Raw genomic sequence first — 21,595 nt, forward strand, 5'->3', positions numbered from 1 at the left:
AAAAACAGTATCTCTTGTTGGAATGGAAATATCGAGTGGTAAATTTGGTTGTACGACTATAAAATCAGTATCTACAGTATCCAAAGTAATACATCCATTTACTTCTAAAGATTCAATTGAAAACTTTTGCAACATAATATTTCTTCTAACTCTTCTGTTAATTAAGTGATAAGAAAAAATGGAATCAACTATTTCTGAATATTCATAGAATCAAGGATTACCTCTTTCAATGTTATTAAATATGGATTGCCAGTTAGATCCAGAGAAAGCCATTGCGTTTAACATGTATTCTATTAATCTTGGAACACCACAACATCTATTTAAACACTTTGATAATTCTGGATGTGTCAATAAATTTGAATAACTCAATCCCAAGTTTGTAGCTTGTTTTGTACATCTTATTAAGTAGTTACGTAGAAATTGTAAAATATCTACCATAGACATACGTAGTCTAATAGGTTGGATATGGAGAATTGGATGAGTTGATTGTTTAATAGCTCTATTAATAGGTGTAAATGATAATCCAGAAAATATTGGAACAAAGAGTATATCTGTTAGACATTTAGTACAAACCTCTCCAAAAGTATTAATTGTCACATCTAAACCAGATCTAATTGTGTCGTCCACAACTTCTTCCAAATACTTATACTCATTCTCATTCAATTTTTGAAATTCATCAATAACCACAACAATTGTAATCTTTGAAGAGGCAAAATATTCATCTTTAAGCCAAGAACAAAAATTAGCAACACTATCCAAGACCCAGTCGTTTTCATTAAATTCAGATTGCAAGTAATAAGTGGAAAATAAATAACACAATCTAATAGCAAAAAATCTATTTGCATAATTTGGAGTCTTAATGTAATCACTTTTGTATCTACCATAACCCATTCCATTTCTTCCCATTGGCAAGTACAATTCAATTCTGATATCTAAATATTCTTGTAAACTCTTATCTTCACAAACTTGTTTTGCACAATTAATTACTTCCATTGCATTTCTAGTTTTTCCTGTACCTGGTGAAGTTGCAAATACAATGATTGGTACTTGGGTTTTATCAAGAGTGGATTGTAATGTATTATTTGAAAATCTTGTAAGTAAAGTCTTTGATATAGTTTTTCCTAATTCTTCTACTCCAATAAATTCCATAAAAGTACTGGCATTATTGAGAGCAGATATCTGTTGTATTCTGCCTTTGTTGATATCAATAATTGATTTTTTCTCTTTTAAATTACCAGAAATTAATAAACCACCAATCCATAATATAACAACCATAATACTATTTTGATCAACATTTGGGAACTTTTGGGATATGGTGGTAATTGCTTCGGATAGGTTGATAGGTTGGTTTCTAATAATACTACCAATACTTTCACCACAGAAATCACCTTCACAAAATAAACCTGAAACCTCCTTGCTCAAACCAACACCACCCTTATTTCTCTCAGTACATAACAAATAAAAAACTTCATCCTTTGTCCAATCCAAGTACGGTGTATCCAATAGTTTTTTAATATAATCATCCGAATGTTTTATGATACCACTTTCAACCTTTGCCTTTTTGTTATAATCTTCCGATGCATTAATTTTTCTTTTTTTATCTTTTTCATCCAACAACTCCTGTGTAATAATATTAATATCCGACCGTTCTTTGTTGATTAGGTTTTCAATATCTTCAGACAAAGTTTCGATCATGTGTTTTTCCTCCATCCTATTTTTTAAATTTTTGTTTTTTTAATTTTTAAAAATTGGTTAAAGTTTTCAACCTGTTCTTGTTTCTGACCTCATTGTTTGAATTTTAGAAGATCAGGCGAAAACACTTCTGGTGAGAGATTCTTCTTCTGAACGATCCTATACATTACTAATCGTTTCATTGTTCTTGAATTGAATATATTTCTCGGAATCAGTGAACTGGCATTAATAGAGGAGGTTGTGTTTCAATTTCTCATTACTTGTCTGACTTGTTTCTTTGAAACCACTCTGTGTAACACACCATCAAGCAGATTAAATTAAAATTTTGAAAATTTAAATTTTATAAAACCTAAAACGAGTTGTGTGAAATCTTATTCTTCCTTATTGGTATTCGACAACTTTTCTTTTGACTTTTCCTTAAGTTTCATCATGTTGGATTTTCTTTCTCCGGTAATCTTGTGTAATTTCTTTCTTCTCCACAAAATCTTGAATTCATTTCCGAACCATTCAGAACATCCTCCTCTATAGTTCAAAGTGTTTTGGAATCCCATTTCTTGCAAAATCATACAAGCAGCTTCACTTTCAGCAGGAGAATCACTGTAACAAATAATATTGGAATAAGCTTCTGGTAATGGTGCACCATATCTCTTGTTAAAAGCTTCAGCCTTCAATCCGACAGCACCTTCTTTAATATCAGTGAAAGGAATGTTGACTGCTCCTGGTATCATATAGTCCAAAGCACGGAAAGCAGAACGAACGTCTACTACCATATAATTGTAAACATCCTTAGGTTTTTTCAACAATTCTTCCAATTCAGCCTTGGTAATAACTGGTGAAATTCTATCGGCAAGTTGTGGAACCATATCAAAAACACATGGTATATCGGCAATCTTCTTTCCTTGAACTGAGTTTTTAAAGTATTGTGGTTCTCTTTCATCTTCCCACAAAAGATCGTATTCTCTTCTATATGTACGTTTGTTGGCTTCTTCTTGTGCGGCACGTTGAGATTCATCAAGGTCTACATCAATAGCAACATCTTCAGTGAGTTGGTTATATTGTTTTAATTTGTTCAAAATACGTTCGGTAACTTGATCTTCAGTAAAAGTCTTTCCACTCAAAACTGGTACATCGACAGGTTCGGATGATGTTGTAGCAGTTTTATCCAAAATTCTAATATTTGTATAATAATTATTGAAAGAACAAATTGATGATGGCAAGAAATTCTTCTTTGCTGTTAATGTTACTAAACGTCTCATCATGATGAAAATTTTTTAATATTTTTTTCTGATGCAAAAAAAATTTTATTTTTAATTGAATTATTAATTTTCTCTTTTCAAAACCATCACTGCTACGAGAAGTGTAAAGATAATTCTTATAAAACTCGATTATGAGAATGAATAGAATGCATTGATCCAACTCATTACATTGAAAAAAAAGAGGTGAAAAACTTTATTAATTACCATCAATTATAAAATTTACGATTATGAGAATGAATAGAATGCATTGATCCAACTCATTACATTGAAAAAAAAGAGGTGAAAAAGCTTATCAATTACCATCAATTATAAAATTTACGATTCCGCGCCTAAAAAACACAACAAAAAAGAAATGAGAAACATCCTCAATCATCATACTTTTGAAGAGAATACAGTGCCACGACCACACGATCAGACAAAGAAAGCCCTAGATCCCTTTCTGAGGGAGGCAATGGAAGCACTCTCTATAAATTTACAAACTTTTATGAAGTATACTGATTTTCATGAGAGTAAGGAGGGAAGATCGTTAATATTTGGTGTCTCGGCTCCAACAATTAGTTTTAGTTGCTCGACGAATAATAGTGTTTCCATGTCTACTTCCATGATGAGGCAATCAATTATTGGAACTAGTTTGTTGCAATTTGATCCTGATTGTGTTGAGGAAGAAGAAATTATTCTCACTGAATCGGAATACAAACAATTGGAGGAAATTTACTTTAATCCCCTCAAGTACTTGGCAGAAACTCTGAAGATTTTGAATGAAAACAAGCCAACACAAATTGAAGAGGATAAGTATGGTCTTGAGGAACTTCATTATGATGATGAATTGGATCAAGATTCTAGTATTATAACAATTCAGAAGGAAACACCAGAACAAGCTCCTCCACCAGCCAAACCATTAATAATTAGAGGAAGAGCTAAAAGAAAATTTTACTAGTAATTGAAATTGTCATGAATTTAAATTGCCTGTTTTATTTTGAAATGCAACAGTAATGTCAGTTCATTGTTATTGGTTCTAATATTTGAGGAGTAAAATTAACTCTCCAAAGACAAGTAATATATGAGCAGTGAGGAATGAATAATAGAGTTCTAACGAAAAGTTATTTGAAAGAATGATCCATTTATCATCATTTGAATTTTATTATTCCACATTCCAACGAACTAATAAAACCATTGAATCAACTCCTTACCTTAATGTTTAAATCAACCGGTCATCACGTCAATTAATATTCGAATTATTTAATGTTCAATTAAAAATGAGAGTACTCTTAAAGTTCAGAACCACTGCCAGATTATTCAACTCTTCCAAATCAACAACAAACACCTCGCCAGTTACCTCTGCTGTAGCTTCCGAAACCAAGTTTGAACCAATTTGTGCACAAAAAGGACCGTACGTTGTTACTTTGGAGGAAGGAAAGAAATATGGTTGGTGTACATGTGGACTCTCTGAGAAACAACCATTTTGTGATGGAAAGTAAGTTTGTGATAAATATTATCGGAACATCGGAATTGATTCTTGAAAATTTTGATAACATAGACATAAAGGAACTGGAATGAAGGTATGTTTAAATTATTTAACAATTTCAATTAATTGAGGTGTCATCTTTAATTAGTCCCTTAAATTTGAAGCTACACCAGAGTTGTGTGATAAGGAAGTTTATCTTTGTGGATGTAAACAATCCAAAAATCCACCATTCTGCGATGGTAGTCATTCCAATTTGTCCGAATAAATTGTTTCAATTTGTAATTCAATTCTATTTGAAAATCCATTGTAAACTCGAAATATCATTGCAAATAATCTTATGGAAATATTTCAAATAAAAGAGTCTTCAATCTAATCTTGATACCAAAATACGACTGAAAATCTTTCTGCATGATCTGGATGATTTTTCTTCTGTATTTCATTTCTAATTCCATGCACATATTTATATCTGATATCATCAGCCAGAATAACTAAAGATCCATTTGGTAGTAAAACTCTAAACTCATCTGGACATTCCTGCACTTGTTCAATTGTAAAATTGGAAGGAGGATCAATCATGAAACTCATTGTAGCATCATTTCCGAAAGATAACATTCCAATTGTTGGACCCAATCCTCTACTATCAATATGAAGAGGACATCCACTTTTTTCAATATCTTGATAATGATTAATTTGAATAGTATTCGGAACAATGTTTGGATAGTCTGAATTCTCCAAACTGGACAGGGACATTACTGATGGACAAGGTCTCTTTCTCTTGTAGAAGAATGGTTTCAATGTTTGAATGTAGGCGAAGAGAGTTGGAAAGTACAAATCGGCACACTTTTCAACTTGACTCTCCGAGTGTACATTAAAGATGGATCGTTTTAATTGTGGATTGGCAAGGAAGGGTTCATGTTTTTGCAAGTTTTTCAATTCATTCCAAATGGTTTGAGAGTCTTTTGGAGAGATGAAAGTAGGATGATAGAGTGCTGTTGGTGGTGTTTGTTCTAAATCGGATTTTAATATTTGAACAGCAGGATTATTGGCAAGAAGAGGAGCAATAAAGTTGGTTGACGAAGCTGCTGATGTTTGCTTATTAATGAGTCCTTTGAGAAAATTCATTTTTTTGAATTGTTAATCTTGGGCAATTGGATGAAAAGAACATAAGTAGGCAATTTGAAAATATCCCTTCCAAAATCGCTGGAGACTTTTTGTCCACTTTTCACCATCAGAATTTTTTCCACCGGCTAGCTGGCAAAGTGGGAGGACAGCTTCCATTTCAACTTCTAATTCGATCATCACAACAATAAAAAATATTCGTGATGGTGGTAGTAAGCAAGAAAACAATTTAGAGCAATAACTTATTATTACTTCATGAAAACAAAAACTAACAATAAATTGCTTTATCACAACATCATTGGATAATATTGAGTTTTTTTCTTCTGTTTATTGTTCAAGTTTGCTATTGAAAAAGGTTTGTAGCTGGTGGACAAGCGTAAGACTGGGGCATCGAAATAGAAAGTAAATTAGAAGCCGTCCTCTCACTTTGCAAGCTCGGGGCTGGAAAAAAATCAAGCGAAAATTTTATCGTTTTTCGTCACAAAAATGAAGCTTGAAAATGGAAGGGATATTTGAAAACCATCTTGGTTGTGTTGACATGAAGTTTATGTTAAATATCAACAGTATTCAAAGTCCGCATTGGATTAAAAAGAAGTTAAAATGTAAATTTTGAATTTTTGAATTTATATGGTGTGTTTTAATTTATTTAATAGCCTAATTCAGCCAACTTCTTGACAACAGTTTGGAATTCAGTGTTACCACTCAATTGTTCAGTAGCTTCACTCTTGAGATTTTGCAAAGTCTTGACTTCAGCAACGTAAGCTTGATTTTGTTGCTTTCTTTGTTCTTCGTATTTAACAACAACATCGTGATACTTCCAACCCATTCTCTTCAACAAGTCACCGACTCTAGTAACAGGTGAGCTTGGCTTCAAGATGGTAACAGCGAGAGCAGATGGACAGACGAATCTCTTAACTTGGTTGTATTGAGCTGGGACACCGTCGAAGAGTTCCAATCTAGCCAAAGCTTGTCTACCCTTTTCAGTCTTTCTGGAGACCATAGCTCTGATGATCTTGTAGAGATGTTGAGATGGAGCTCTGTGATGGAATGGACCCTTTCTTGGATTGGTGTTCATTCTCTTTCTCAAGTATGATTCGTAAGCTTCCTTGTTTCTCTTCATCTTACCTTGGATAAGGAGTTCTTCACATCTGACGACGACGACCTTCTTTCCGCTCAAAGCTTCCTTGGCAACGTGGGCAGCGAGACGACCCAAGATGTGACCCTTACCATCGAGAACAACAGTACGATTGAATGTAGACATCTTTAATGAATAATGATAATAACAATAATTGTTGTGAAGAGATTCAAATAGTACATCATCACAATAGGGGAAGTAAGTATGAGGTGAGTTTGACAGAATAAAATGCTACGTACTTTTTGCGATTTTTTTTTCGAACAAGTTTTATAAAATATAGTGGGGTTGGAGTTTTACAATGAAAACATTTGTGAGCCAAAATTTGCTTGCCAAAAAAACTCTCTTCGGCAAACAAGAAAGAAGAGGCTCCTATGCAATAATAACAATTAGCTAATGTTGGACCAGAGGATATTGTAGGAATTATCAAACATGGGAAGTATGATCAACAACAAAGTATCATTTCATCAATCTTGCATAGTGATGAGAGAAAATTAATATTCATGTGTTTTGATCATCAAACAAGAGCCATACATGGCACGGAAATCTATTGAATATAATTTTTGGATAAATTAACAGGAACACAAATACAAAACAATTAGGTATTGCCATCATCATGGAGTTCTTCCTGGTCATTTGTGAATTATTCATAGAGCTGCAACATCCGTGTCTTCTGAAAATTTTCTATTTTCAAAATCATTCTTGAATTTGAAAGTTCTTGTGAATGATGAAAAACTCTTCATTCCTTAGAAATAGGCACATTTCACCTTAAACAATGATATTGACCAATAAGAGTGGTAATGTTGATTGTTAGGATACTTTGCTTCTCACATATTCATAATAATAGACAAACCATTGGTTGTTTTCATTGACATGTGGTAATCTTCAATCCTATGACGAAGCAACCTCCTCAACACTCGACACTGGATAAGAAGCTCTCTATAGCTTAATGAAAAGAGAAGGTATTGGTGTTGATAGAATAGCATAAGAATGTCATGACGCATTGGGTAGAGAAACTCAATTACCTAGATTACTTTATCAAGCACAAATTTTGCGACATTTGATTTCAGTGTGCAGCCCCGCTAGCTCAGTCGGTAGAGCGTTGGACTTTTAATCCAACGGTCGTGGGTTCGAGCCCCACGTGGGGCGGTTGCTTTTAGCTTTTTCAAAACTCCGATTGTAAAGATTTTTTAAAAGAGGAGACATCTTTGCTGGATGAGTTTCGATATTGCATCAGGATCCACAAAAAGAATAAGAAAAAAATGATTGAATTGATTCTATCTGCTTGCATTGGTGCTGTGTTATGTTTGGCTTTTGTTTATTTTAAACAGTATAACAGGACTGACAATGTAAAAGAGTTCAACAACATTCAAAAGTACTCTTTATACACTCCTAAGCACTACAAAGTTGAACTAGATCAAGATTCCATTCAATTAATGAAAGATAACTCCTTTGGCATTCTCCTCACCTGGAAAGGATCTGAATTACACACTTCTCATGTTCCCTTCTTGGTAGACGAAACGAATCCAAACTCTCTCAAGTTGCATTTCCATTTAGCCAAGCAAAATCCTCATTGCATGGCTTTGGAAGAATTTGCTAAAAAATCCTCAACTTCTAATGGATGGAATTGCAAGGTTATCTTTGTGGGACCACATTTCTATATTTCACCAAAATGGTTTTTGGGAGGATTGGAAGGTCAAAAGAAGAAAGTCCCAACTTGGAATTTCACAGCAGTTCATGCCCATTGTGATTCATGCCAAGTTTATGATTCACCAGATGAAAAGCATAAGATTGTTAGTGATTTGACAGTTTTCAATGAGGATTGGTTGATGGAGCATTTCAGAAATCCAGTGAAGGAATTGGACGATTACAAGTATGATTTCTCAAAGACTGATGAGAAATATGCTGAACAAAAATTGAAGGCAATTGTTGGATTCACACTGATTGTTAAGGAATTGAAGGGAAAGTTCAAACTCTCTCAAAACTTATCAAAGGAAGAGAGAATTTCAATTATTGATGGATTGAATAGACAAGGATATGATCTTGCAATTGATACTGGAGTACATATGAAAAGAACAATCACAGTTGCATCTAAATTTAATAATCTTGACAGAATAAATTATATTAGATAATGAATTGCAAGATAAGGAAAGATGGAAATATGGTTATGAAAGAGTCCTTGATTGCTCTTTAGAGTTATTATTATTCAAAAACATATGTGCCACCACTTTAGTTTAACAAAAGAAAATGCTCAATCATCTACCGGATGAAGTTCTTCATCTTATTGGTCAATTTATCATCAGTACAGACCAAGACCTTCTGGAATCCCTCTACGAAAGACAAATACAACCCTCTTCCTCAACTCTTGCACAATTTCCCTTCCGATCTATTGTCAAGCACTCTATCACAGCTTGCCATTACTACTTTTTTCTTCTCGGAATGTTGAACAAGGAGTTTCATCATCGAGTCAACAATAATCCATACTTTTGGAAGAGGAACTTATTCTATTTGGATCAATTAACTAGAGTTAATCAGATTGGACATTTCTCAGCAGACAATGATGAGGATTTATATGAGGAGGAATATGATGAAGAAACGGATGAAATTATTCAAGTATTGGTTAGGGAGAGAGAACCAGCTAGAGTTATTAATTATAAACAAATTAGAGAAATGATGGAGAAGTGTGAATTGAGCAGAGTGTTTTTAAAAGTGGAAAACAAATTGATTCAAACAATGGTGGATGAATTTTCAAATTCTTATCATGTTAGGGAGTTGATAATTGATTGTAGGAATGTGGATATGTTTTCAGTGTTTGATTTAATTGTTCATCATTGTCCTTTCATTGTGAAGGTGAGAATTTTGGTGGAGACATTAAGAACTGATTGCGTTGTGAAACGAATTTATCAGCAAGACTCTTTAAAAGTTAAATGTCCACTGAAACAATTGAGAATTATAAATCCACAAACGAATAATTTAACTGATTCTACTAGGAGAGTATTTGATCAGTTGATGGAAAATTATCTTCCCGAAATGAGTGATATTGAGGAAATTGCACTACCATTTTGGACACCATCCATACTCGATTCTATATCTTTGAATTGTAGACATGTGAAAAAGTTAATTCTATTAGGAGAGTTGGCTCCAGGTGAATACAACCAAAGTTTTGAGAATATTTGTAACAATATAGAGGCATTGGAATCTTTTATAATTTCCAAATCTGTAGTGAGGGGATTTTATGTGGATATTGGACAAGCTCATTTCATGAGAATTCTAACCAAATTTTCAAAAACCTTGAAAGAGTTTGTGATGGGAACCAATCTCTCAAGATTTTCATCACCTCGTCCTGAAGAATCTGTTCAATTTGAAGAGGAATTGGCTGCAAACCTACCAACACAATTGGAAACACTCATCATTGAAAATATTCCAGATCACTATTATAATTCCAGCACTCCTCTTGCATTTATTAACATTCTTACTAGTTTATTCAATAGGAATCAGACCAATAATTTTCAATTCCATTTCAAGAATTTAATAATTGATTTGAATAATTTTCATTTGGATAATTTTAATTCCATCTCTATGAGACATGTTCAAAATTTATATTTGAGATTATCCAACAGTGAGGAAATTTTTTTGTATTTATCAAAGAGAGAATATGCTTCAAACATTAAAACTCTGACACTGGATTTGTTTCTCTCCACTATAAGTGAAGCATCAAACATGTTGAGACAACCATTCTTCTCTAATGTAGAAAATTTGATACTTGTTAATTATGGAAATTCCTTGACTGATTTGACACCCCTGTCTATTATTCCAAATATAAGGAGTTTGAAATTAATGTCATATTTAAATCAACCTTATGAATCACTCTACAGTGAAGATATACCTATGAGGAACACATTATCTAATCCAGGAACTTGTTTCATGTTCAACACTTCACCATCTTTGGAAGAGATTGGGGTATCAATTGATGAAGATTTGGATTTATTTGAGTTGGATATATTTACAAATATCAAATCCATGACAATTGATTCACAGTACTTTTATTCAGATATTTTGAGAGTTTTGTCTCCTCTGACAAGAAAATTTTCCAAATTGGAAAGTTTTGATATTTCTATTCACTCTGATTTGATAATTGATTGCACTGTTTCAGAAAAATTGAGAATTATGAAGAATATCAAGTATGCAAGTTTATCTATTGAAGGTGATGAAGATTGCAATAATGGATTGGAATTGTTAATTTTATTTTATATTATCACATTTGGAGCATTTGTTTCGGATTTCAAATGTCACTCGTTGAAAGAACCTAGTGAGGATATTATTTCAATATTTGATGATATATTTTACAAATTCATCTCAGAGGACGATCATTCAATGCATGAAGAAATTAACCAATCTTTTACAAGACAAATAATTGAACGTTTGAATTTTAGAAATTCATCTGATTCAATGGAGGAAGAAGAATAAGACTGAACAATACAAAAAACATTAAGCAAGTGATGAGAAAAATTGTGATACATATTTATCTAATATACACATCCAATTCTTGGATCTTCTCATTTGGTTTGAAGTCAAACTTGTTAAATATATTCTTATCATTACACAAGTTGGCTACTTCAGTGCTACCACCTGGGAAGTTGGTACCAATCAAACAATAGTCATTTCCAACTAAATTACATCCAGCTGTTTCCTTGTGGAAGATTACTCTATTGGACAAATCATTAGTTAATCCACTACAGACACCAACCTTACTAATAGTAAGAGAAGCAATATTGAAAGTTGCGTATTTACCCTTTCCGTTTGTTATCATGATTATAGAGCTAATTTCCTTCAATCCTACCCATCTTTCAATATTGACAGATTCTCCCTTAAAGCTCAATGGTAAAACTATATTTTCGCTATTGATCGGTTCAAATTTACTACTTCTAGAGGAGACTAAAGTCCAACCTCCTCTCAAAGTGGTCATATCACAATAGGCAATGAATCTATCTGTCTTGTTTTTGATCCAATACTTGCCTGATTTGAGGCCAGCAACAGTTGCATTGTACAATCTACAAGATCTCAAACCTTCTCCAACAGTGTAAGCTCCATCTACGACTCTCAATCCAATATCATATTCTCTTTCGGAAACTTCTCCTGTACTTGATTTTTCTTCATCATCACTATCTGTTTGACCTTCTGTATTAACAGTTGGTACAAATTGTGTATTGGATGGTGCTGAAGTTGTTGTAGAAGCAATCTTAATATTATTGGATGCTGAGGAAGCAGTCTTCATTGATGATGATACTTGACTCAAACCAGGTTCCTTCTTACATAAAACACTCAATGAATCAACTTGCATCTGCAATGTTTTATCCAATCTTTTATATTCCTTCAAGTTGGCTTCAAAATTCATAGTTTGTTCTCTCAATTCATCCTTCTTGTAGGAAAACGCTCCCGATCTTCCCATCTCATCAAAGGCTCTCATTAAGATGTTACTCTCCTCTGCGCTTCTCTTAACATCTGATAATTCTTGTTGTTTTTGTTGAAGGAGATCACAAGGAGTGAGTGCGATGGTCAAAAGAGTGTGAAGTACCAACACGATGGACAAAGCCAACAAGGCCCTATGCAGTGGTTTCATTTTTTTCTTAGAGATGATATTAAAATAGGTGAGCAGTAATAGAATTCCTTTTAAAGATAAATCATTACTTAATATATTAAGGTCACGATTCGGTCAATTGTCCAAGGCAACCTTTTTATTTCGAATATCAACCATCTGACATTCTATTTTATAGCAAGTGTTTATTTGCAATTTTGAGGAAAAAGTCCCTTCTTTTTTTTATCACGAGGATATCTCATAATTCTGGAAGGACGAGGTTCAATGAAGGATCCAAGCACATGTATAATTTGAAGTTTTTTCAACAATTTACTGTTGGGGAGGGAAATACGTTGTTGATTAATTTCGAAATCTTCGTCATGAACAGCTTCATTTTCGAAAGACGAAACAAAAATAATAAAGATAAAGAGAAGGGAAAGGAAAGAGATTGTGATTAGTTTCATGAATCTAAACGGATTTTTTCTTTTCGTGTTGGTATCATTTGGAGTGTGCATTGAGTCAAGACAAATTTGGACTCCAAAATAAGATTATTCCCTTAAATGTAAGTTTGAGCTTTACAATTTGGCTCTATATTGAGCTTTTCCACAACTTTGAATGTTCTGAACTGTTGGTCATTCTTTCCAATGCAATTTGCATATTCAAGATCCTCCAGCCAAACTCGTTTGTTGATACAGAATTATTGGAACAATTTTTGAATATGCAACGTGATGGAGTTGACGAAAAGTTTATTGAAATATATGATAGTAGTATGAACTGGTTTGTAAACTTTTTCAAAAAAAAAATGTCATCACTTGATAGCTCTTCCTCCCTTTCGGAAAGAAAATTGAACAAACAAGAAGACTGCTCTAAAATTATTCTCTTTGATTTTGTGTGCAATAGTCAATCAAGTTTACATTCCGATAAAGCTCGAAATGATCATCACCAATTATTATCACTCCTAAAGAAGAAGATTAGCACGCCTAAAGGCGTGAGCTTTCCACTCGCTACCTATTCATCAATTGATGCTGTTCAAAGTTTGCCAACTGATTTCTTTTCCTATGAAGTTAAAATTCTCTACAAGTACAATGCCATTCTTTTGGGTGGGAATAACAAGACATTCTATTTATTAGATATTGATACTAGAAAAGTGAAACAGATTATTGCTGTGGAGGGATTGAGAGGGAATTGTTTTCATGTGGAGGAGTGTGCTATTGATGGACAGGATTATATTTATGTGACTAGTTGTAATTTAATCAAATATAATTTGACCATGTTGATTCAGGGTAAATCATCTCACGAGTGCTTGGTGTGGAGGTCGGATTATCAATTACCTAATTCGTGGGGAGTGGCAAATTTCAAGAATGATGTGTATGTGTGTGATTTTGAGAAGGGATTATTGAGATTTGAGAAGAGTAACGGCAAGTTCATTTCTTTAAATCGTGGAAATGGTATGTATGGTGTTGCCTTCACTCCAGAAGATGAAATGATATTGAGTCATGCAGATCATTTTGAGCAACGATTGGAAATTCATACTATGAATCAGAATGGAGAGTGGATTTTAAGAAATGTCAAGAAAAATTCAGAAACGAACATCTTTATGGATCCATATAGTATTTTCTATGAACCCATTACACAATACATTTATGTGAGCGATTGTACAAATGGAAAGATTGTCGTTTTAGATAAATTATCACTCAATGTGGTGAAAAATATTGAGGGTTTGAGTATGAATTATGCAATTGGTGTAGATAAAAGGAATGGAAACTTGTATGTTTGTACTGGAAATGGTGGAACATTACATTGGATACATTAATAGAAAGAAAACTGGACTGTCATAGAACTCGTTCAAATGTTAAATTATTACTTGTAATATCTTATATGATGTATAGTGTCAAGATGTGAGATTGTTGGATTAATACTATTGAACTATTTTCAGTGGTGGCAAGGCAGTTTGCAAGTTCCAAACGTGCTTTCCTTCTTAATAGAGTACAGCTAAGGACATTATAATGTATATAGTTGTTAAGGATGAAATAACATCATTCCATCCATCACATTTTACAATACTGTCTTTCACATCCTGAATAAATACATCAATTTTTCATTCAAAATTAAAACAAAAAAAATTATTAATCAATGAATTCAGAATCAACTTTAAGAATGTATGACAGCAATACAGGCACTTATCATTCACAACAAGAACCTTATTTAAAGAAGAAACCCAACTATCTTTATCAATATTTCAATTATTACTCAACTAATATTATGCCACAACTAAAATTTGATGGTTCACATCTTTGCCATCCAAATAGATGTTGTAAATGTGCATTTGTTGAATATTTAAATTATGGTATGGGGAAGGCACAATTGTTATGGAATCCAATAAGAAAATTCCATCAATTATTATTCCATCTACCACTTTACCTTTTGCCATTTATAGGTCTGTTACAGACTTATAAAATCCCAAACATTGGCAATGTAGAATTACTTGACAATAGGTTGTTTAAGGACATATTATTTCTCCATTTTGATAATAACTACCAGTTTTGGGAATTGAAAGTGGTTTTTTGTTGTTTAATCCTAATGCAAAAAATCATTCTTCAACCAAGCCACATTCTTCACATTACATCAATTCTGATTGAGGGTCCAAATAACTTTTCCAAATTCATAATATTTTCCCAAGAATAATTATTCTTGTTCAAACTGACTTCGAAGTCCACAGTTAAATCAATGAATATCAATTCATGATCAACTCTACCAAAGTTAATTACTTACATTAATTCCAAGGATTTTTGAAAAATAAAATTTGAATTTGATAATAATTTATTATATAGATTAGAATAACAAAATGGAAATTAATTTAGAAGTAAACTTCTTTTATTTTGAAAGAGATTTTCATGACCTCTTACTTGGAATTTCTCCATTTATTTACATTCAAACCAACATTAAAAAGATTCAAAGCTAAACCTCTGTAAATTGGTGGAACGAGAAGAAAATTGAAAAATGTGGAGAATGGTTGGATTTTCAAGTTATTCATGTGATATTCCTTGTATTCTGAAGTGAGTCGTGACTTGATTGTTGTTGCCCATGCATTAATTCTTTCACCAATTGATTGATTGAGTAGTGACTTGTCAAATATGAAATCTAATGTTGTGGAACTAATGAAATAGACGCCTGTCATTAGAAGTGCATAGCTTGATTGTTCGATGAGTACTCGTTTGGCACTCCAGACCAAACGTTGTGGAGAAAATTTGGTCAACCATTGCAAGTTGATTGTATGTGGCGAGTATTGAACTATTGAGTTGGTAATTCCCCTTGTCAACCCATTATTTGATAAGAGAAGTTGATTATTTGTTGATTTTCTAAAGAATGGTGATGGAACCTTATCAATATGAATCTTTGGAAGTGGCAGTGAGTTGCCTTTGACATTTGGCACAATCTTATCCAAAGCTCTAAACCAATAATGAAGAGTTGGTCCCAACACACATACTCCATATATAAAAGACTTTACAGAACGACTATAATCATGTTGATATTGACCCTTCTCTGTTGAATTATTTTGCAAATAATTTGCATGTTGAATAAAAGCATCACTGACAGTATAACATGTGGCAGCTGTTAACCCCTTTGTTATGAGTGGTCTTTTAATGAGGTTTTGAGAATACAAAGACCATCCCTTACTAAACACATTGTGAAACATTTAGTTTTCCAATTCGAATTTATCAGAATTAATCAAACTCTCAAAGTCAGCCCACTGAGTTGTTGTTTTCTTGTTTTTTTCTAGTTGAATTTGTGTCGAGTCTAGTGAAAGGAAATGGTATTTAAGAGAGTACGGAGAACGGACAAGGTACGTAAATACGTTCTTGAATTTTACTTTCTGCGTGTCCATAGCTGCTTTTCACTGTTATGGCTTCCTATCCTTTTTTGAAAAATGCGAGGAAGTGGAATCTGCACAGTACTCAAGTGAGCGTATTATTAATAGAATGCGCCATCATTGAGGAAGTTTACGAATTGAGGAGGGTGTACAATTATGAAATGGTGATTGGAAATTTCTAACATGTGTTTACGCCACTTATTGAAAGTCAACAGTCAAAGTGAATTATTGTTTATTTGCTGATGATGATGGTGCAACACTACCCGATCTACAGTACGATCCAAAATTGAAAATGAGCATGAATGATAAAGCCAATAGATCAGCAACCTTGTTAGGTTTGCAGTCTGGATCACTGGTCATGATTAAAATTCGGGAAATGAGTGCAGAATATTCCATTGAGGCTCCCATTATGTTAAAATGAGTAGAATTGGTCTGAGTACTTCCATCTTGGAATGACAAATCAGATACTGGAACACACTTAATTTCTTGCAAGTAGACAGAGAGGAGAGACATACAAAGTGATCCCATCATGGTCTTATCTTTGGCAGTCACCAATGAATGAATAAATTGGTGAGCTAGCTCCCTATCGTCCAATCTATCGAGAACATATCTTGTAAAACCTAACTTCTTCTCTAAATATTGGGCAATTATTGGTCTTCTCTTGCAATAGTCTTCATCTGATTCGAATTGTTTTGGTTTGGTAGCCAAGGATTCAGAAGAAGAGGAAGAAGTAGCACCTCCTTGGCTAGTGGTTGGTGCAAACTGAGGAACACCCATCATTTGAGGATATGAATAGTAATCGTATGATTGAAATACAGGAGGTGCAAAGTAAACTGAAGGTGTATATGCTTGAGGAGTGCCACTAGTACTCTCTTCCTCTTGAAAATATGAATTCATATCTGGAGAAATATTCTCAGCCTTTCTCTTCTTATTCCTCTTCTTACTTGAATCAATGTCTACTGAGAGAGCAGAATCACTGGAAAGCCTTGTAGTTTGCTCCACTCTTTTTGGAGGCGAAGTTTTCACACTTTGAGAATTTGGTGAAGGCTTTTTGGTGGCTGCTGATGAGGAAGAAGCAGAAACAGGTGTTGGAGGAGGTGATCTTCTTACTGGTTGCTTGCTTGTTTTGATTGGTTGTTGAGTTGTCTTTTCAATTGAACTATTACCATTATTCACTAATTGAATTAATGTTGATCCAGCACTGTTTGAACTAATTGTGGCTACTCTTGCATTATTTGTATTACTAGTATTATTGGTAGTAGCAGCAGTATTATGAGAACTAGTTATAGTACCATTTGATAGAGTAGTATTGGTGCAATTCTCCATTCCGCCACTTCCTTGAAGGAGGCTAGTGAATGATGTTGTAGATGAGGCAATAGTGGTAGAATTACTTGCACCACTACTTGAACTCGCATTGGATGATCGTTGAATAGTAGCATTGCTATTGGTGCTGTTTGGAGGATAAGTCAAAAGTTTAGTATATTGTTTAGGCTTGGCATCATTTGAGCTGAGTGCTGTAGTTGTTGAAGGGAATGGAAGCATGTTGCTTTTTTTCAATTTGAAAAATTCAATAGTGTGAAAAGGCTAACTATATGAATGTCGTAGGCTGGTTGTTTCAAGGCTAAAGTTCAACAGTCTAGCCTTTGATAATCACATTTCACAAACAATCATTCAGTCTAAAATAGTCCAAATTGGGAAGTATTGAATTAGATACAAGAATGAATAGGGAGATTTTCCAAATTGGTTGCAATGATGATGATGTTTCTTCTTCATACACTCAGTTTGTTCAGCTATTCGAAACAAAATGGTAGAACATCCACAAGTAGTAGAATTCAGTTTTGATGGAATAAGATACCTCATCAAGGACCATGAGAAAGTCAAAAGCCTTTTCAATGAATACTTGAATGGAACCAACACTTCACAAACTCACAAACGCCAACTCGTCAAACAATTCACCACAGAAATTGTCAAGCATGCTTCAAGTGAGGAAAGATATCTCTATCCAATCCTTTTAGAAAAGATGGGAAATGAACAAGCCAAACTCTTGTACAATAAGAATTTGCTAGATGATTTGATTACAAAGGAAATGTTACGTTTCTTCGAGACGAGTGTAATTCGTAATGACTTTGATTGGCACGTGTTTGATAAGGCTGTTAGGAAATTCATCGAGATGGAACTTCATCACATTGAAGAGGAGGAAAAGGATGTTTTTCCGATTATTAGACAATCACTTAATGAGGAAGAATTAGCAACACTAGAAGATGCAATTAAATGGGCAAAAGATCACGGGCCAACTCACCCTCATCCGATGGAGAGTATGACAAATCCACAAGCTGCAATAACTCATCCAGTTACAGGACGTTTGGATCGCTTACGTGATGAGAGAGAACAAAATGCAATGAAGGATTAAATCTGTACATTTTTTTATATTTTTTTCTAATTTTTCAATTCATCAAAAATCTCACACCAAAATCTTTCATTAAGCAAGTCGAAAACAAGAACCAACAACCTGAAGAAGAATAACATTTGAGTTGTCTTTATTGGAGTGATGATGCACTTTGGCAATGCTTGAAAATCGATTTTCATTAAACAGAATCCTCAATCAAAATCAATATATAATGTCTACTAATAAGTTTTTAAAAAGAGCACTTACGAACAAATATTTCATCCAACAAAACACAAGATAAAAACAATAACAACAACATTGCAAATTTTCTTCTTTACTAGACCGGAATATCATCCTCTCCTCTGTGACTACCTATAAGTGGTAGAAAAAGTAATCAACAAGAACGAGATCAAATTCTATTGCTGATTAAAAAATGTATCAAAATGGCTCTAATCAACCCAGTCCAACAACCAACAATAATAATATGGGTTTTCGGCAGCCACGAAATATGAATAACACTAGCAGCAATAGCAATAATCAGTATATTGGTGATATACCATATGGAATGACGGAACAAATGATGATGATGCAACAACAACAACAACAAAATAATCAATTACCTCCCTCACAACAACAACACTATTCACCGAGAAGTCCCTCATCTCCAATTCTCTATGTTCATCATTCACAACAAGTACAATCACCACCACCACAACAGCAATTATATAATAATATGGCAATGCAACAAGGTTCATTCATGGGTAGTGGAGGAGGAATTGTATATAACCAACCTCATCCATCACAACAACAAACTAATAATTACATTGATGATGGAAATTTATCGGCAACAGGAAGTGTTGGTTCAATGAGAATGGCTCCTAGTATAGGTATTCGTCCATCATCTAATACTTCATCTTATTATGCGGAATTGCAAATGGAATCACAAGCCCTTTCTCAACAATTTGAAAAACTCAAAGATCAACGAGTAAGTTTTTAATAATAATAATAGGAAATTAAATTGAATATATTTAAATATTTAGAATCAAGTGAGAAATGAATTGGGACATTTGGAGGAATTAATTTTCAAATATCAAGAAAGAAAGAGCATGATGGAAGATAAGGAAAGGAGATTGGATAAACTACAACAAACAATACGACAGAAATGTAGGTTTTTGTTCATGATTTGAAATTATTCATACAATTCATGATCTGGTAAATTTGAAAATTAATCAATGAATTCCGATATAATTTCATATTGTATTATCATATTATCATGATTGAAAAACAATTTTAGTGAAAGGTGTACAGGAAAAGATTTTCAAACTAGATGAGAAAACTAACAAGGGTGAAGAAATCAAGTACAAGGCTCAATTTAATGGAAAGATTAATAATAATAATGGAAGAGGGGATGAAACAAATAATAATCAGGGATCATCCCCTGCAACAATACCCGAGGAGGAAATTACTAACAACTTGACTAACAATAATCAAATTTTGGAATCAATTACCATTTCAGATGTTCAATCTGAAGATGATAATGAATCACAAAATTTAGATGATATCATTAACGAGGATATAGACGATGATGCTTGGAGTATACGAGTGGAGGAAGTGATTTGACTAGTGTTTCTAGAGTTTCACTTCCAGCCAACATTTATCATCAAATGAGTAATAATAATAGAACTCAAATTAGTCACAATGTTTACCGACCTCAATTATCAACTAGGAATAAGCACAGAGCTTTTCAACATCACACCTTGGACGATGTCGTTTTCAGTACTCAATTTAGAACTCGTTCAGCATCATTTAATTTTCAACAATCTACTTCTGGCCAAATGACACCCAGAACCTATAGAAAGAAGGTTTTGAAAGAATTGGCTGACTCTGATACACCCTTTGATCTTTCTGAATGTACATTAAGAGGACATACCAAGAGTATTACATCCCTACACATGATTGGCTCTCGATTTGTCATTTCAGGATCAGCTGACTGCAGTGTACGTGTCTGGGATTTACAATCAAAGAAGTGTCTTCAAACTCTTTTCGGTCACTCTGGTTGGGTTCGTTCAGTAACCTCCGATTTTGTTGATGTAACAGAAGGTGAGGAATACGAAAGACTCATTGACGATTTAAAGTTTGTAGTGAGTGGCTCTGGAGATGGTACAATCAGATTGTGGGATGTGAGTAATCCAGACCTTGAAGAAAAATGTCTGAGAATTCTGAAAGGACATGAAGGAGGTGTCACCTGTGTGAAGAGTGATATCAATGGTGTTATCATCAGTGGTAGTGTTGATAAGACTGTCAAAGTTTGGGATAAGAATCAGAGTGAATGTGTACAGACTCTAATTGGACATGAAAGATATGTCAAGACACTCCAATTCAAATCTCAATTCCTAGTGACAGGAGGTGGTGATAAGTGTATGCGTTTGTGGGATTTGCGTTCAGGAAAATGTAATAAGAGAATTAACACTCACGATGCAATTAATGTATTGCAATTTACCGATGATAGAATTATTGTTGGTTGCCAGAGTGGACAAATCTTGGACTATGATCTTAAAGCTGGAAAACTTTTGGATTCTCTTGCAAGTCATGGAGGCCCAATATCTGGATTGAAATTCCTTGGGTCAAGGCTCATATTTTCATCAACTGTACCAATAACTTCAGCATTTAAGAATGGTACAAATGAAACTGCTGCATACTCCTCAACAAGAAATTCAACAAGCAAGATGAATGGTAGATCATTCCTCTGCCTTAATCCGATTGAATATAATTTGGAAACAAAGAAAACAACGAGAGAATTTTTTGGACACATAGGTTCTGTAAATAGTTTAGATTTCAGTTCCACAAAATTGGTGACAGGTTCAACGGACCACACCATTAAATCATGGACACTGTAAAGACAGGGAATTTTAAGTCAAAATAAAATTTAATAGGACACTTGTATTACTAAAATGATTACAAACACAATTGAGTACAAGAGTGATGGATTGTGGTGAGTGGAGAGTGGACTTGCATTTTCTGTATCATTGTTCTTTCTCAATAATTCCAAATCAGATTCATTGAAAACCTTCAACTTAACAATTTGATCAATCCATCCTT

The 21,595-nt window shown here is 33.7% G+C and overlaps 13 protein-coding genes and 1 non-coding gene across 14 annotated transcripts; 7 read left to right on the forward strand and 7 right to left on the reverse strand.

The window, feature by feature from the left end:
• Positions 1-210: 210 nt before the first annotated feature.
• On the reverse strand, positions 211-1,710 carry NAEGRDRAFT_49465 (uncharacterized protein; the record flags this gene model as incomplete). Its single annotated transcript, XM_002676560.1, has 1 exon — positions 211-1,710. One exon carries the CDS (start codon positions 1,708-1,710, stop codon positions 211-213), a length of 1,500 nt encoding a protein of 499 aa, XP_002676606.1.
• A 353-nt stretch (positions 1,711-2,063) lies between these two features.
• On the reverse strand, positions 2,064-2,951 carry NAEGRDRAFT_49466 (uncharacterized protein; the record flags this gene model as incomplete). The annotated part of the gene is made up of 1 exon (XM_002676561.1): positions 2,064-2,951. The coding sequence occupies one exon, from the start codon at positions 2,949-2,951 to the stop codon at positions 2,064-2,066; it is 888 nt and encodes a 295-aa protein (XP_002676607.1).
• Positions 2,952-3,300: 349 nt separating this feature from the next.
• On the forward strand, positions 3,301-3,885 carry NAEGRDRAFT_68168 (uncharacterized protein; the record flags this gene model as incomplete). Its single annotated transcript, XM_002676475.1, has 1 exon — positions 3,301-3,885. The coding sequence occupies one exon, from the start codon at positions 3,301-3,303 to the stop codon at positions 3,883-3,885; it is 585 nt and encodes a 194-aa protein (XP_002676521.1).
• Positions 3,886-4,204: 319 nt separating this feature from the next.
• NAEGRDRAFT_68169 (uncharacterized protein) lies at positions 4,205-4,678 on the forward strand (the record flags this gene model as incomplete). The annotated part of the gene is made up of 3 exons (XM_002676476.1): positions 4,205-4,422; positions 4,486-4,507; positions 4,562-4,678. The coding sequence occupies 3 exons, from the start codon at positions 4,205-4,207 to the stop codon at positions 4,676-4,678; spliced, it is 357 nt and encodes a 118-aa protein (XP_002676522.1).
• A 104-nt stretch (positions 4,679-4,782) lies between these two features.
• Positions 4,783-5,535, reverse strand: NAEGRDRAFT_68170 (uncharacterized protein; the record flags this gene model as incomplete). Its single annotated transcript, XM_002676562.1, has 1 exon — positions 4,783-5,535. One exon carries the CDS (start codon positions 5,533-5,535, stop codon positions 4,783-4,785), a length of 753 nt encoding a protein of 250 aa, XP_002676608.1.
• Positions 5,536-6,146: 611 nt separating this feature from the next.
• On the reverse strand, positions 6,147-6,921 carry NAEGRDRAFT_83175 (uncharacterized protein). The gene is made up of 2 exons (XM_002676563.1): positions 6,908-6,921; positions 6,147-6,794 (listed from the first exon to the last, which is right to left on the reverse strand). The coding sequence occupies exon 2, from the start codon at positions 6,791-6,793 to the stop codon at positions 6,179-6,181; it is 615 nt and encodes a 204-aa protein (XP_002676609.1). The 5' UTR covers position 6,794; positions 6,908-6,921; the 3' UTR covers positions 6,147-6,178.
• Positions 6,922-7,740: 819 nt separating this feature from the next.
• Positions 7,741-7,813, forward strand: NAEGRDRAFT_t349. Its single transcript has one exon. It is a non-coding gene; the product is annotated as a tRNA-Lys (tRNA).
• A 113-nt stretch (positions 7,814-7,926) lies between these two features.
• On the forward strand, positions 7,927-10,773 carry NAEGRDRAFT_68172 (uncharacterized protein; the record flags this gene model as incomplete). The annotated part of the gene is made up of 3 exons (XM_002676477.1): positions 7,927-8,724; positions 9,158-10,590; positions 10,716-10,773. 3 exons carry the CDS (start codon positions 7,927-7,929, stop codon positions 10,771-10,773), a joined length of 2,289 nt encoding a protein of 762 aa, XP_002676523.1.
• Positions 10,774-11,186: 413 nt separating this feature from the next.
• On the reverse strand, positions 11,187-12,284 carry NAEGRDRAFT_68173 (uncharacterized protein; the record flags this gene model as incomplete). The annotated part of the gene is made up of 1 exon (XM_002676564.1): positions 11,187-12,284. One exon carries the CDS (start codon positions 12,282-12,284, stop codon positions 11,187-11,189), a length of 1,098 nt encoding a protein of 365 aa, XP_002676610.1.
• Positions 12,285-13,041: 757 nt separating this feature from the next.
• On the forward strand, positions 13,042-14,052 carry NAEGRDRAFT_68174 (uncharacterized protein; the record flags this gene model as incomplete). The annotated part of the gene is made up of 1 exon (XM_002676478.1): positions 13,042-14,052. The coding sequence occupies one exon, from the start codon at positions 13,042-13,044 to the stop codon at positions 14,050-14,052; it is 1,011 nt and encodes a 336-aa protein (XP_002676524.1).
• Positions 14,053-15,141: 1,089 nt separating this feature from the next.
• NAEGRDRAFT_68175 (uncharacterized protein) lies at positions 15,142-15,936 on the reverse strand (the record flags this gene model as incomplete). Its single annotated transcript, XM_002676565.1, has 1 exon — positions 15,142-15,936. One exon carries the CDS (start codon positions 15,934-15,936, stop codon positions 15,142-15,144), a length of 795 nt encoding a protein of 264 aa, XP_002676611.1.
• A 399-nt stretch (positions 15,937-16,335) lies between these two features.
• NAEGRDRAFT_68176 (uncharacterized protein) lies at positions 16,336-17,652 on the reverse strand (the record flags this gene model as incomplete). Its single annotated transcript, XM_002676566.1, has 1 exon — positions 16,336-17,652. One exon carries the CDS (start codon positions 17,650-17,652, stop codon positions 16,336-16,338), a length of 1,317 nt encoding a protein of 438 aa, XP_002676612.1.
• Positions 17,653-17,914: 262 nt separating this feature from the next.
• Positions 17,915-18,520, forward strand: NAEGRDRAFT_68177 (uncharacterized protein; the record flags this gene model as incomplete). The annotated part of the gene is made up of 1 exon (XM_002676479.1): positions 17,915-18,520. The coding sequence occupies one exon, from the start codon at positions 17,915-17,917 to the stop codon at positions 18,518-18,520; it is 606 nt and encodes a 201-aa protein (XP_002676525.1).
• Positions 18,521-18,929: 409 nt separating this feature from the next.
• NAEGRDRAFT_79940 (uncharacterized protein) lies at positions 18,930-21,444 on the forward strand (the record flags this gene model as incomplete). Its single annotated transcript, XM_002676480.1, has 4 exons — positions 18,930-19,481; positions 19,537-19,660; positions 19,791-20,090; positions 20,132-21,444. The coding sequence occupies 4 exons, from the start codon at positions 18,930-18,932 to the stop codon at positions 21,391-21,393; spliced, it is 2,238 nt and encodes a 745-aa protein (XP_002676526.1). The 3' UTR covers positions 21,394-21,444.
• Positions 21,445-21,595: the final 151 nt, after the last annotated feature.

The sequence above is a fragment of the Naegleria gruberi genome (assembly GCF_000004985.1).
Source record: "Naegleria gruberi genomic scaffold NAEGRscaffold_27, whole genome shotgun sequence".
NCBI classification, from domain to species: domain Eukaryota; phylum Heterolobosea; class Eutetramitea; order Acrasida; family Naegleriidae; genus Naegleria; species Naegleria gruberi.

Coding starts and splice junctions, on each gene's coding strand:
- NAEGRDRAFT_83175 (XM_002676563.1), bottom strand. CDS start 6,793: ATGTCTACATTCAATCGTACTGTTGTTCTCGATGGTAAGGGTCACATC.